General features: G+C 37.9%; 1 protein-coding gene across 2 annotated transcripts in view; it reads left to right on the top strand.

Moving 5' to 3' along the window:
* The window catches only part of LOC114034439 (myosin-1), a 34,767-nt gene extending 30,301 nt beyond the window's left edge, over positions 1-4,466 (top strand). For both annotated transcript variants that reach the window (XM_027850118.1, XM_027850117.1), the window contains exons 33-38: positions 34-237; positions 1,519-1,644; positions 1,733-1,903; positions 2,052-2,156; positions 2,278-2,373; positions 4,230-4,466. In XM_027850118.1, the coding sequence (XP_027705919.1) occupies positions 34-237; positions 1,519-1,644; positions 1,733-1,903; positions 2,052-2,156; positions 2,278-2,373; positions 4,230-4,382 (855 nt within the window). In that variant the 3' untranslated portion in view covers positions 4,383-4,466. The remainder of the gene's footprint in view (positions 1-33; positions 238-1,518; positions 1,645-1,732; positions 1,904-2,051; positions 2,157-2,277; positions 2,374-4,229) is intronic.
* Positions 4,467-15,821: the final 11,355 nt, after the last annotated feature.

Raw genomic sequence — 15,821 nt, 5'->3', positions numbered from 1 at the left:
CGTGCTGTATAACAGTCTTTGTTTTGTGCCCAGGACACCCAGATCCACCTGGATGACGCTCTCCGAGGCCAGGAGGACCTGAAAGAGCAGCTGGCCATGGTGGAGCGCAGAGCCAACCTATTGCAGGCTGAGATTGAGGAGCTGCGGGCAACTCTGGAACAGACTGAGAGGAGCAGGAAGATAGCAGAACAAGAGCTTCTGGATGCCAGTGAGCGTGTGCAACTCCTACACACCCAGGTGAGCACAATTACAGCAAAGTCTCTATTGAGATCTATCCACTGGAAGGTTAAATATGAAGTTGAAACTTAAATACTTTGACTACATAACAAGAAGACAAGAGGCATTGGAAAAAGATCCTGATATTGGGAAAGACTGAAGACAAAAGGAAAAGGGGATGGCAGAGGATGAGATGGATAGTGTCATGGCAGTAAAGAATATGAACTTGGACAGACTTCAGGAGATAGTGAAGGATAGAAGGAGCTGGCATGCTATGTTCCATAGGATCACAAAGAGGCAGACACAACTGAATGACTGAACAACAACAATAATCTATTGGAAGAATAGAAAAAAAGGAAAAATTCTAATTAGATCCTGCTCACACATATCTAGATACTTGTCAGAACTCTTTTATGGAGTTTCTATGGGGCAAAAAGTTTAATTTTTTTTAGATTTTTAGATTATCAGTTGATGGACATCTCCACCTATTTCCTTCAAATACCTGAAACTCAACAGGTTCAAAATTAAATTTTTGTCACCTACATCTATATATTCTGATTTTCTCATTTCTTTAATGTTTCTACCATCTTTCCAGTCATTTTTTAGTCTTTCCTCTGCCTTATACTTTAAAAGTTTTACTCATCTTTCAAGGCCTACTGTTTCCTGTTTCCTTTAACAGAATGTAATTCTTTCTTCCTTTCTACCCATATAGTATTTTATACATCCTTTATTTCACTTATACTTATTTAGCTTTGTATCATCATGCTCTACTGGAATATAAATTTCATGGTGAGGGGACCTATCCTTGCAACTTACCTCGGTGGCCTGCTATTGTGCTTTGCATAAAGCAACCACTCCAGAAATACTTAATGAATTGCATTGAATCCCTACTAGGAGTGCCTCTATGTATCCAACTTTAATGATCAATAACTGACTTTATAAAGCATTTTAAGCATTGTAATTATAGTCTCTGAGAGGCAGCATAGCATAGAGATAGATGGCCAGTCTTGGAGTCAGGAAGACCTTACTTTGACACTCAGTGGCTGTGTGACTCTGGGCAAGGCACTTAACCTTCTCAGTATCCCCAGGCAACCCTACAACACTATATGCTACAGCTGATTTTCTAATATGGAGGTATGGATGTAGGGAGTTTCCTCTTGAAGTTCTTCCCACTGATGAAGTCACAGGTCTACCTAATCCTCCCTCACCTCTTCCCAAAGATTATGATCTCCAGTAGTTTTTGGGAAAGAAGAAAAATGACAATTTTTTTTTTTGCTTTTGTTTTTGTTTTGTTTTACCCAGAACACCAGCTTGATCAACACCAAGAAGAAGCTGGAAACAGACATTTCCCAAATCCAGGGTGAGATGGAAGACACGGTTCAGGAAGCCCGAAATGCAGAAGAGAAGGCCAAGAAGGCTATCACTGATGTGAGCAGAAAACACATTGATTTCCCTCCTTGATCTACTTATACGACTACTTGACATTTATAGTTGCCTCGGTCTATTTGCTAACCAGGCAGCCATGATGGCTGAGGAGCTGAAAAAGGAGCAGGACACCAGTGCCCACCTGGAGCGGATGAAGAAGAACCTGGAGCAGACCGTGAAGGACTTGCAGCTCCGCCTGGATGAGGCCGAGCAGCTGGCCCTGAAAGGAGGAAAGAAGCAGATCCAGAAACTGGAGGCCAGAGTACGTATTCCTGATGTCTGCAATTTTTGTGCTATTTCAATCACAGCAAAAGTTTTTTTTTTTAAACAAACCCCTAAAACAAAACAAAATGAAACAAAGAGTAGCTGGCAGTAGTTTCACGCTGAGCCAAGATCCTCTCCTTTCTCAGGTGCGTGAGCTTGAAGGGGAGGTTGAAAGTGAGCAGAAACACAATGTTGAAACTGTGAAGAGTCTGCGCAAACATGAGAGGAGAGTGAAGGAGCTCACTTACCAGGTAAGGGGAAGAGACTTTCTGGGTTCTGCCACAATCTACAGTGGAATTACAAATATTTCTACTTGTAAATATAATAAATATTTGATTCTCAAATAACCCACTTATTTACAAAATCTTTCAGACTGAAGAAGATCGTAAGAACGTTCTCAGGCTTCAGGACCTGGTGGACAAACTGCAGTCTAAAGTGAAAGCATATAAGAGACAAGCAGAGGAAGCTGTGAGTACAGATTTGCTCAAAATAATGATGTCTTTTATTTGTACAGCTCTAAGTTTTTAGGGTTTTATACGAGGCATCTTATTTAAAGCCTCACAATAACCTTGTGAAGGAGGTACAGATATCCCCATTTTATGGATGAGAACAATGCAGCACAAAGAATGTCAGTGACTTGCCCAAAGTCACCCATCTACTACTAGGTGGAAGGGCCAGGACTTTTAACACTAAATTCAATACTGATTTAGTGATCAATACTGATTCAATGATACCACACTGCTTTTCAGATTGAAGATGTGCTCAAAGCTCGCTGTTCACCTCTGTTTCCAGGATCAGTTCAGTTCCAGAGCTAAGTAGAAAGAAGAAAGAAATAAACAAAGGGGGCCAAGGAAGGAAGGGAAAGAAATAGAAAATGGAGGGGGAGAGATTATTACCAGCAGAGCAGTAACATCAAAAAGCCTTTTTCAGGAGTGACAGGAGCAGGTTAAGTGATTCAATCTCTGGCTGAGCACTTATATCCTGAAAGTTTCCACTCAGGAATAGTACAGATTAACCCTATTTACAGATATCACAAATGAATTTCTCTACTTGCCTTATTTTGTTTTCTGAACTCATATTACCTTATCACAGTTTTAGGAAATCCACATAAAAATTTTCCATTTGAGGATAACTATGGATGATGGCCTAGGCATAGGCCAATCAATAGGCCTATGTTCATTTTTTGTTTGTATCTCCAGTCACTCTAGAACAGTGACTGTCTTGCACATAGTAAATGTTTGTTAAATTAAACTGTTGAATTCACAAATGTAGAATGTAGATAGTGTAAGGTGGTAGTAATGTACAATCAAGACTTAAATGATGTAGGAAAGATCAGATCACATAGCTGGTAAGCATTTTTATTTTGTTTTCTTTGCCTGGTTCCCATTTTGCATTTCATAAAAATAAACTTAGGAACTTGGAATTATTTATTTGGGTGTCAAATTTACATCCTGTTAAATTTTTCCTTTAATTATAATTGCCAATTAGTGGTTTAAAAATCCAATAAGGTCATAGATGGAGAACTGAAGGTACCTTAAAGGTCAACTAGTCTCATTTTATAAATAAGATTCCAATAGGCAACAAGGTGGCACAATGGATAGAGTGCTGGATCTGGAGTTAGGATAGGCCTGAGTCCCATGACCCTGAGCAAGTGACTTAACCTCTGTCTGCCTCAATTTTTCAATCAATAAAATGAAGGTAATAATAGCATCTATCTCTTAGAGTCATGAAGATAAAATGAGAAATGTATAAAAGCACTTTGTAAACCTTAAAATGCTACATAAACACTAAGTTATTATTATTGTTGTTGTTATTATTATTTTAAATGACTTCTAAGGACACAAGGATTAGTGTCCAAAGTGGGCTTTGAACCCTGGTCCTCTGACCAGTGCTCTTTCCATTATTATATGTTGAAAAACATCAAGGAAATTAATCCTAACATTTTAAAGATGATTTCTATAGGAGTCTTGATGGTTCTAAAATGTAAAACCTAAAAATAAAATAAACTGAGAGGTTCAGGTCTTATCTGATTTTGGATTCAAGACAAATCAAAGAATCAAAAGTTCTAGAGACAAAAGTTACCTTAGATCAGGGGTGGGGAACCTTCGGTCACGTGACCACGAGGCCGCAGGTTCCCCACCCGTCTCTTAGATACTATCTAATCCAATCCCCTCATTTTATGGTTTCAAAATCCAAGGTCCAGAGGAGTTCAATGATTTCCTCATGGTCATGTGAATTATAAGTTGCAGAGCTAAATATGAATCCACATCTTCAGGTTTCAAATCAGAGTCTTTCATTCTCTCACAATTCATTTCCATTCTCAGGAGGAACAGTCTAACGTCAACCTCTCCAAATTCCGCAAGATCCAGCATGAGCTAGAGGAAGCTGAGGAACGGGCTGACATTGCTGAGTCCCAGGTCAACAAGCTCCGGGTGAAAAGTAGGGAGGTCCATACAAAGATTATAAGTGAGGAATAATCCTGAAACTTCTGGGTGACTGAAGAAACACAGAATGTGAAAATCTTTGTCACTCTGTTTTGTACCTGTTATTCTAGAAGATAAAGACTCTAGGGAAACTGCAAAGAACTCCCTTGTCTGTCTTTTTCTTTTACCCTACCTATTATTATGTAAGTTATTATGTACTTTGAGAAAGAGCTAGGAATGTCTTACACAAAATTCACAATGTTCATAGTCTTAGTCACTTAGGAATCAATAAAGAGTAGTTGGACTCCTAGGCACAATCTGCAGAGGGTGTAAGTATGGGCCGGGGGGGGGGGGTGAAGGAGGAAGAGGAGGGTAGTTTGTTTTTCTGGCACATTTGTGTTTTCTATCTTCCTCTGTCCATTATGTCCTATATACTTCAGTGTCCTTATGTAAAGATTGCCCAGAACCTCAACATACCCCCATGACAGTCTTCCACAATCCTAAACTATCGTTCCTTGCATGCATAACAATGCCCACCTTGGTCCCCACTGCCTAGAAGACAAGTGTGTTACATTTCACCCCCCTCCCATGGTTCTCCAGCAGTCTTAAAGGGCTTAGAGATATCTAGTCTCTCTACCATTGGCTCTTGCCACTACAAATAGTGTTCTCCCAATTTTAAGGTGGAAGTCTTGCACCCCAGTTCCATTTAACCATTAAAAGTCAGATTAGGCTTCATAAAAGAATATTTGCTTCAAAAATATACCAAGAAGAAACTATAAATATTCCTACCTACCCACCATGTGGGTTCTTAATCCTCCTGTTCCCCCATACACATACAAACACTACCTCAGTCTCTGGGCAGGGAAGGCCAATTAGGTTCATGGTTTAATTCAGTTCCTATAAAGCCTAGTCCCAACAAGTTCTAAATCTAAAGCCACCCTTGGGCTTAAGTCCTGGATATTTTGACTTCCAAGGGCTTCCCTGCTATACTGGTTGCGAATCTGGATTGAAATCTTGCCTCTAAGGTCACTATGGTTTGAGAGGGCTGGGAACTCCACTGGTTACACCTAGAACTGAAAAGGACAAAGGAAATAGACTACATCAAAACCCCAAGTCTGATTCTCAAAAATACAGAGCCTAAATAAGAGAAGGAGGGAAGACAGTGAGGACACTCAGCTCAGTTCATGGTGCCCATGCTGTAGGTGAATAGAACTTTCACCCTTTGGATGGAGCCAGAAAGAGAGAGACTGTCTGAATCTGGTAGTTGTAAAGATATAGGTAATCTGTTCTGGTTATGCAGCCAGTGGAAAAAGATCACTCCCACCCACGTGATTGAGGAACATAGAATATCTTCTTCCAGAAGCAAGTCCTTGTCATCTCCAATTTGAGTGCATCCATGTTAGGTGATCTGGATACAACCTACTCAAACTCCCATTCCCTCTATACTTTAATCTTGACTAAAGAGTCAAGAGCAAAGTACCTGATAGTAGCAATTTGTACTGGAGTGTTAATGACTTATCTTAAACTTCCTGTGGGTATTTGTATTTTACTACATAGCTTAATTACCCAAACAAATTGATTGCTGATGGAAGACAATTTTTATCAGAGCAATATTGTAGAAAGAATCTCTTAAGATATCTCAAAATTGACCATCTTTTATGTGTACACATAAGGCCTATCATGCAGAACAGTAATTAGAACGGAAAAAACATTTTAGATACTTACTATGTACCAAGCATTAGGATAGCCAGCTAGGAATGAGAGAGCCTGGTGAGATCTTGATGGGGAGGTTTTGAGGTAGGGCTGTTTGTGTAATAGGCTCTGAACTCCATCGCCTTGTGGTGGTCTTAAGTTATTAAGTTTGGTTCAGCCTACTCTTTCCAGAAGAGCACAGTTTATACTTAATTCATGAAGGGGAGTCTGTAGACATAGAAAGGCTAGCTGCTGTGGGCTTACCTACCTTTATAAAACATAGAAAAGTTGGTCACAAAATTAATTTCTGGTCAAAGAATTATATTTTCCTATTGACTTTTACTATAGAATTGGAGATATCCTTCCTATAAGAAAACCTTTCTCCCCAAGACTAAATAAAAATCGGTTAACCTCTGGAAACCATATATACAAAATAAAAACCATTTTCCAGTAAAACATTATTTATAAGATTCAAAATACAAATTCTGCCCCAAGACCACAAGTACTATATGTGACACTACATTCTCTTGGAATCTGATCTCCATTGAAAGAGATGTACCCTCTGAGTATGTGAATATGTTTAGCTCTTTGTTCCCTGATGGATCTCAAATGATGGTTTGACTTAATTCAGTTCTATAGCACTTAACAAGTGCAAGCTGTTTGCAAAGCACCATTCTAGGCACTAGGGATGCAAAGACTATGAACCAAACCAGAACTTGCCTTGGAAAATTGACATTCTAATTTATGATTTGGATTTCTACACAGTAGCTTTCTTGTCATTGCCATAGGTTCACAAAATCCTGTATCTTGTGAATGGCCCCTTATCTCCTAACAAATAAGAGTATATGAAGGTGACCTATGACCCTATAATATCCATGGTATCATCTAGCTCCAACTCTTAGACTTGCCATTGTTAACAGATAATAATGACAAGACAGAGCCTTCCAGAAGTTGATTGGGTATGCTGGATGATTAAACTGCCAAAGCAGCTAGAACTCTTTGCTTCTTCCTTTTCTACTAATGGGAACTTAGCTCAAAACTTTATCTCCAGTTATCATCCAGGAGATGATTACTTGTTTCCTTCCAGAAACAGGAGGAGGAGAGAGAGAGAGGAGGAAAGACAAACTCATTGCTCCTCTCAGGCTACTCATCAAAAGTGGCCAGTATCTACCTGTTCCTTATTATCTCTTTGGATTCTTATACCCTTACATTTGTATGGCTTAAAAATGGATGGTTGAGGTGGAGGCTACATATCCCGGAGTTCAATGCTCTCTCCTCCCATCTGCTGCCATTGGCGCTACAATAGTGCCATGGTCATCAAATTCCCCATGGCTGTGGGCCTGCACAAGGACTGCAAAGTTAACAAAAATGTTTCAAAGCCACAACACTGTTTGCCATTGTGGGCACTTAACCAAACACACCAAGTTTGTGAGTTATGATCTGGGAAGTGTGTGGATTTGCCCCTTATGAGAGGTGGGCCATGGAATTGTTAAAGGTCTCCAAGGATAAGCAAGCCCTTAAATTCATTAAAAAAAATGTAGGAACTTACATCCTGGCCAAGAGGAAGAGAGAGGAGCTCAGCAATATCCTAGCTGCCATGAAGAAGGCTACTACCAAGAAGGACTAAACTGGACTCTGCCAGCCTTCCCAACTTACCCAATAAGAATTTGACAAACTAAAAAAAGACTTGATGGTTGCTTGAATCCACCTGGGCTAATGTGTTTTATTTTCTGGGGTGTGGGGTAGTGGAGGGAAGAAGTTTTGTCCTCACAGAAATGGTAGAGATGGTCCTCTGGATGCCCAAAGGAGAGAAGTGTATGTATTAATATCATCCCTGGACCCATTTAGAGAAATATCTTTAAGCAAACATGAGATAAAACCCAAAGCTAGGTAAAGGTTAGGGAAGTTGTAATTGAAGCTTATAGGGTTTCTGCCATTTTGGCCTGATGCATCATTTCTGCAGCTGTTGATTGGGCACTGAGGGTGCTTGGCTGTGGCACTCTAAGTCCATGTCATGCCTTCTGCTTTGCCCCTGGTATTGGAAAAATTACTGCCACTAACCTAGTTTCAAACCAGAGAATGTGTGTGTGTGTGTGTGTGTGTGTGTGTGTATCCGTTCCATAAAGACATTTGATAAAGTTTCTAATGATACATTTTTCTCTAAGACAGATAAATGTGGTCTAGTTTGGCATTCTGGTTCTGCTACTTACTGTGTTATGTTGGGCAAAATATGTCTCTCTCTGGTCCTTAGTTTTCCCATGTGCAAAATGAGGGGATTGCATATATGTATATATAAAGATAGAGATACATACATGCATATTATAAAGATATATACATACATATCTATACACATGTATTATTATCATTAATTATATTATTATTATTCCTAGTGCTATAATCATTACAAATGAGCCTATTACCTGTAGGAGCTCTTTATATTAGAAAAGAAGTAGTAATAAACCATATAGTCTCAAATATCTATCAAAAATACACAAAATCTGTGTTACAAATTATAGGAACTAAGGAACATAAGGCAAGAGGGTATCATTTGGATTTAAGGGGATGGGACTTACGATTAAATAGGCTTATGGAAAGGTATGCCTTACTCAAAAGGAAGTGGATGGTAAAAAGGAAGAGGAATAAATATCAGTGTATATAAAGAAGATATAGCTAGATGAGGAAATGTTCCAAATTGGTAAGGCCTGCTAGAGCTTGTACTCTGCTGGAACCTCAAGAACCCAAGGTCACCTCTATGCCACAATGAAGCATCATTATAGAATTAATCTTTATAATTCCATTGAAAAAGAAAATATGATAAGTTTGGTATTACTTGTTTTTAAACTTTCCCTGTAGGATTTTAGGCCATAGGATCTTACCTACTCATTATCTGAACCCATACTTAATGTATTTCTTTGAAATACATTCTATTCATAGCTAAATTGCGTGCCAAATTATCTCTGGCTTTCTTCTCATCCGTCATAAATTTTGTGATAGAGTGGTCACTTTCCCCTAAGAAAAAATTTAGCCAACAGTTCCTCTTTGTTTATGAAAGTCAAGACCAGGATAGAAACTCTCTCTTTTGTTTATTCTACCTTTTGAAACATGAAAGTATAATTTAAACAGGGCAAGAAACTGTAAGTTGTTATTTTGGCAAAGAGAGAGATCTAGCTGATGTTTAGATACTTGAAATATACTTAAAGCTAGATTCTTGAAGTCTCCTGTCATTACTGTATCATGCTTCCTCGTCAGATTAGTGATCTCTTTTCTCTGCTTCTCATCCATTTTCCACTTTCAGTTCAAATGGTCTTTAGTACACTACTTAGCACACTGTTGAGTGTGTCTATCATATAAGGATGAATGTAGTCAAATTTGAATTGGTTCACTAACAAGTTTGCCATGGAGTGATGATTTTTTTCAGTCACAGCAAGTATCAAATACTATTTATAAAATTGTAGAAGGATTGCAATCTGTATCAGGGAAGGAATACTCAGACTGATGAAATCACAGATCATTGAAGAGATGATAGGAGCAGAGGAATGATGTAGACATAGTATACATAGAGACATTCCATAAAGACACTTGACCAAGTTTCTAATAACAAACTTTTCTCCAAGACAGATAAATGTAGACTAATAGAGGACTTAGGTTGGAATTCTGGTTTGGCTACTCAATGTGTGACATTGAGCAAAATACTTCCCCCACTTTGGTCCTTAGTTTTCCCACCTGTAAAGTGAGGAGGTTGCATTAGATGATTTCCTGTCTAGTTCCAAATTCTATGAGAATATGATCATACCCTAGCAACCTGAAACTTGACTCTAGGTCACCACAAAATTTACTTTCTTTGTTATGTCTCCCGTGTTTTTGAATGCTGCTAGAGATCCAATAGGATCCAATACAAATTTCTGTTAGCTGATCTCGATAGTACCCTTAGTGCTACATAACAATCTTTTTTCTTCTCTGCTTGACTTTCTATCATCCTCCCCATAGCATTTGCTATGACTATTCTCTCACTTCAAGTCCAATTTGAACATCTACTTCCACTTTCTCAGGAAATGAACTTGCCTTCTACTTTACTAAGTAACAGTCATTGCTCGTGAATTTCCTTTTTGCTTACTGAAAACTACAAAATCCATATGTTTTCATAATCCTCCCCTCCTTTGTTTTAATGTTCCCAGATGGTAAGGTCTATGACCTAATATGTCTATCATGTAATAGCATTTATTTATTAGATAGATCAGGGTAGATGATAGAATACATACAAGTAAATGGGCTCTTTGACTTGGGAGTGAGACAAAATCTCACCTAAATCAAGGAGAGAACAATTTAACCAGAGATGTCCTCTTTTAGCAGTCTCTAAGGTACAGGTACTGGGAAACAAGATATATGTTGGAAGGCTGGCTTACGCCTGGTAAGCCTGTGGCTCCAGGAATTTCCTTGGAATCATTCAAAAGCCTGGCCATTTAGACATTCAAAAATTTATTTCTTCTTTCTCTCTCTCTGTAACTCCACCTCTTACCCCTAGCTTCTCCAAAGTCTCCCTCCCTTACATGTATAATATGCCATGTCACAGGCTCATAGGTTCTCTCAGCCAATTGGGTGTCACATCTCCTATCCATACACAGTTTCACAGAGCTATTCTTCAAGGAACCACCAAACTCACTTGGGCTGGGAGTGCTCTGCTCAAATATACAAGTCATCAGACCTAGATAGATAGATAGATAGAATACACATGTGTGTGTGTGTATATGTTGTTTAATCATTTCAGTTGTGTCCAACTCTCTGCTACCCCGTGACCCCCTTTTGGAGTTTTCTTGGCAAAGGTACTGGAGTGGTTTGCCATTTCCTTCTCCAGCTCATTTTATAGATGAGGAACTGGGGCAAACAGGGTTAAATGACTTGCCCAGTGTCACACAGCTAGTAGCTATCTGAGGACAAATTTGAACTCATGAAGATGAGTCTTCCTGATTCCAAGCCTAGTGTTCTATCCATTGCACTGCCTAGCTGATATATATATATATATATATATATATATATACATGTGCATACATACATACAAATATATTAATATATATGAAGACATATATAAATATATGTGCTTGGGTACTAAATTTATTTAGTCATCACTGTTAGATGTGATTTCTGAGCCAATGTTAGCAATATTTGAAAAACTGTTTAGAATGAAAAGGTACTACAGGACTGGAAAGGAACAAATGCTAGCCTAATTTTCAGAAAAAGAAACAGAATTAAGACTGCAGACTCTAAGTAGGTGTCATGACTTTAATTCCTGGCATGTTCCAAATGATATTATCAATGAAAAGGAAGTAGTGACCACAAAGATTCAGCATGACAAAATCTAAAACAAGTCATATAACACACTAAACTTGTTTCTCTTTTTCACAGTTGCCAAACAGGAAAATTGGAGAAATTCTATAAATCACACTTATCTAGATTTTAGCAATGTATTTGACAAAATCCTCTGTGCTTTCGGTGAGGCAAGATGAAATAATACAGGCTACGTGAGAGTTGAGTTAGGTAGATTTGGAATTTCTTTAATCTAAATTTGTCAGGAGGTCTTCAGTGGAATGACCTTCTAGATCTACATTTACCCTGCACCATTTTATCAATGACTTGGATAAATTCATGAGATGGGATTCTTATCAGAGTTGCAGATGATTCAAAGCTGGGAAGGATAGTTAATATATCAGGTGACAGAAATGATCCACAGATTCTTTTTTTTTTTTTTGCTGAGGTGATCAGGGTTAAGTGACTTGCCCAGGGTCACACAGGTAGTAAGTGTTAAGTGTTTGAGGCTGGATTTGAACTCAGGTCCTCCTGACTCCAAGGCCAGAGCTCTATTCACTGTGCCACCTAGCTGCCCCTGCTCCCCCACAGATTCTTGATAGGATAGAATGCTGGGCTAAATTGAAAAATGAAATTTAAGAGGGATGCATATGAAGTCTTAAACTACCCAAGAATGATGCTTTATCCAGATCCCCACCATAGACTAGACTTAAGTTGTGGGAATTAGGACCAATGGATGGAAACTGAAGGGGAGCAAATTTCTACTCAAGAAAGAACTATTTAATACTTACTATGCACCAGGTATTGTCTTAAGCACCAAAGAAGAGTAAAAGATAATCCCTACCCTGAAAGGATTTTACCTTCTAATGAGGGAGATAATAATATGCAAAACAACTACGTACATACAAGATACATACAGAATTGATTGAAGGTAATTTCAGAGAGATAGCCTTAACAGTGAGGGGGAGCTAGGGAAGGAGACTCAGGGAAAATCTCCTGCAGAAGATGGAGTCTGATCTGAGTCTTGAAGGAAGCCAGAGAAATAGAAGTAAGGGAAAAAAACATTCTAGGAATAGGAAGACAGTCAATGAAAAGGCAGACTTAGGAGATTGAGTGTCCTGGAAAAGAAGGCCACTGTTGCTGGATCAGGGAGTAAAGTATAACAAGACTAGAAAAATAGGAAAGGTCAAGGTCACGAAAGGCCTTAAATGCTGAATAGAGGATTTAATATTCTATCTTGGAAGTAATGAGGAGTTACTGGAGTTTGTTGTTGGGGGGAGGGTCAAAGGAGCTTTAGGGAAATCACTTTGGCAGCCGAGTAGAAAACGGATTATATGGTGAAAAGACAAGTACAAGGACAAGATCTTGATGAAGTATTCAAGATTTTAAAAAGAATAATAATCATAATCACAATAACAATTATTATAATTTACAATAATATTTATTGTAATTTATAATAATAATTATTATTATAGCTAGCTTTAAGGTTTGCAAAGCCCTTTCAAATATTGTCATTTATCATTACAATAACCTTGAGAACCACCTCATACCCATTAGATTCACATTTTCCTATTGCTTTCTTAAGCACAGACACATGACAAAACAATAAATCAGGCCCAGGTTTGTAGTATTTGGTGTTTCCAAGATGTAAATGCCCACAGTGAAAATTTAACAATGGCACTCTCTCAAGCCTGCCAATTGGCTCTAGCACACCTCATGATTGTTTTGATTGATATTTCTCTTTTTATTAGTTATCAGGAGCATTTTGTATAGTTGTTACTATAGTTGTTTGAACTTCTTTTGAGAACCATTTGTTCCCATTCTTTGACCAATTTACCATTGGGGAATGGTTTTCAGTTTAATATTTAAACAACTGAAGTAGAAAAAACTCACTGAGTTGTACAGATCTGGTATTAAGAAAGCCATTTTTTTCTTTGCCTCAGTGTGTTACTTGTCCTAATGTATTAATCATAAAGTCCCAGTAAACATTATCTCAGTTGATGAGTATCTCAAGCCTGTGGATTATAGTTCCAAGTACAGTGATACATCTAACATGCATACTTAGATTAGGTGCATTCTCTTTGTTTTATTCAGCAGCAGGTGTCTGTAAAGAAGGACACCGTTTATAATAACTTGCAGTTGTACAATCCTTTCAGGTTTAAAAATATTTCTATTTAACCCTGTCAGGTGAATTTTGTAAATATCGTCTCTATTTTAAATACACAGAAACTGAAGTTCAGATTGCTGAAGCAACTTCTTCAGAATCATATGGAGAATGAACATTGAAGCTGGAGCTTAAACCCAGGTCTCCTGACTCCAGAACTCATTCTACTATGTTACGGTGAAAGTACCTGGGAGACTTATCACTTCCTATAAATATTGGGTGAAAATTCAAGGTGTGCATCCTGAAAGTCTTCTCCCTACCCACAGGGATTTGTCATCTATCCATAGCCATTTGCTGTGGATCATAGTGAAAAATGAGAAGTATTTCCATATGCCTTTCATTATATCATAAGATATGAGTATCATAAGATATCAGAAGATAAGAGTATCATTAAGTGTTATATTATATATGTATTATATCATTAACTTACATATAATACAAGTTATATGTTAGATAATATATAGGTTATATGCTATTATATATAATGATATAACAGAATGTGATATATAACATATGCTAAGGGCAGCTAGGTCATGTAATGAATAGAGTACTGACCCTGGAGTCAGGAGAACTTGAGTTCAAATCTGGCCTGACACTTACTAGCTGTGTGACCCTGGGCAAATCACTTAACCCCATTTGCCTCAGTTTACTTATCTGTAAAATGAGCTGGAGAAGGAAATGGCAAACCACTCCAGTATCTTTGCCAAGAAAACCCCAAATGGGATCACAAAGAGTTGGACACAACTGAACGACAACAACAAAGATTTATAAATTTGGTTTCAAAAAAATCAGTTTCAGAAATACATGACAGAGGAGATATAGACAATTTTAATCTGCCTATTTTATAGGTCCTAAACTAATAAGAAACTGGCTGATAGTTGTGGGATGACTGATCCAATAGTTGAACTGGCAAAAAAAAAAAAAACCAACATCTAGAAGCCCTGAATCCCCTCCAATCTCCTGGTTAATGCCTATATAGAGCCCAACATCACCCCCTGTCAAATTATTTATAGGAGATTGATTCACTTACTTAATGTGACAAGAAATATTTCTAATTATATCCATTCACAGCTACAGTCATTGCATATTAAGCTAGGAGATTGCCAAAAAATGTTTTGCCAAAAATGTTTTGAGCAACGAAAGCAGACTAGGCTGCTGTGTTTGCAGGTTGGTCTCTATAAAAGTGCCGCTAGGGCAGCTCAATCCTGTCCTTCCTCAAAATCTTTCAGGGTATGTGCCCACATCCATATGCATGTCCAGAGGTGTTTGTATTTGTGGGAATAAGGGAAAATGAGACATGAACTCCCCATGAAGCATTCTCCCCCAGCTGAGAGCTCTAATCCCTGTGGATACTGTACTGACACATCACTGAATAGCAACAGTTATTTCCTGGAATTTTAATGTTGCATTCCTAATGATCCTGGTGCTTTAACGATCCCAGCTGTCAGCTCCTAACTGACAATCACAGCATCACTAAGTAGCATCTTGTGATTAAATAAACCATGTTTTCTCTCTCCCTGCCCATCCCCTGTAGTGATCTGCCTTGAATCTGCATCTTCATCTGGTCACACAAGAGGTAAGAGCCTAATTTAATTATACCATGTAATAATAGTAATAATAACAATAATGTTTTGCATTGGTAGAGTACTTTATTGTTCATAGTATTTTCACTTTCTTTGTCTTATGTGACCCTTGCAGTAGCTCTATGAGGTAGGCATGGCCAACATTACTATTGCATCTTATAGATGAAAACACTGAGACCTACAGGACTGAAGTGGCCTGTCCAACATATCCCAGCTAGTTTATAATGATAAGCTCTGAACAAGAGAGCAATGAGTAACTGTTTTATGTACTTATATTAAAATATATAAAAATATAAGAAGCAAATGATCTTTTGAAATGGTTACTCTGACTTGCTCTAGGACTAGGCCATTTGGGGAGAATAAGAAATCTTGAAAGAACGCTTTCTTATAATCTCTTATAAATTCAGAGAGGATATATTCTTTCACATTTTTATCCAGAGCAAAGTTCTTAATCTTTCTGTGTCATAGACCCTTTTGGCAGTCTACTGATCCTTCTCTGTGGCAGACGTGGACCCCTCTCAGAATAATATTTTTAAATGCATAACATAAAATATATAGAATTACAACAGAAACGAATTCTAGTGAAATGCAGTTATCAAAATGTTCTCTTTTTCAAGTTCACAAACTACAGATTAAGAATTCCTGAATTCTAGATGCTTATCCTAATTGTTGTAGCAGTTAATAAATGTAACAAAGTACTCATGGCATAATCAATCATAATAACAATTCACTTTTTTAAGCACTGTCAGATTC

The sequence above is a fragment of the Vombatus ursinus genome, unplaced genomic scaffold (assembly GCF_900497805.2).
Source record: "Vombatus ursinus unplaced genomic scaffold, bare-nosed wombat genome assembly UNPS02008996.1, whole genome shotgun sequence".
Classification (NCBI taxonomy): Eukaryota; Metazoa; Chordata; class Mammalia; order Diprotodontia; family Vombatidae; genus Vombatus; species Vombatus ursinus.
The sequence above is the reverse complement of the archived record's forward strand: the minus strand, read 5'-3'. Positions and strand labels throughout refer to the sequence as shown.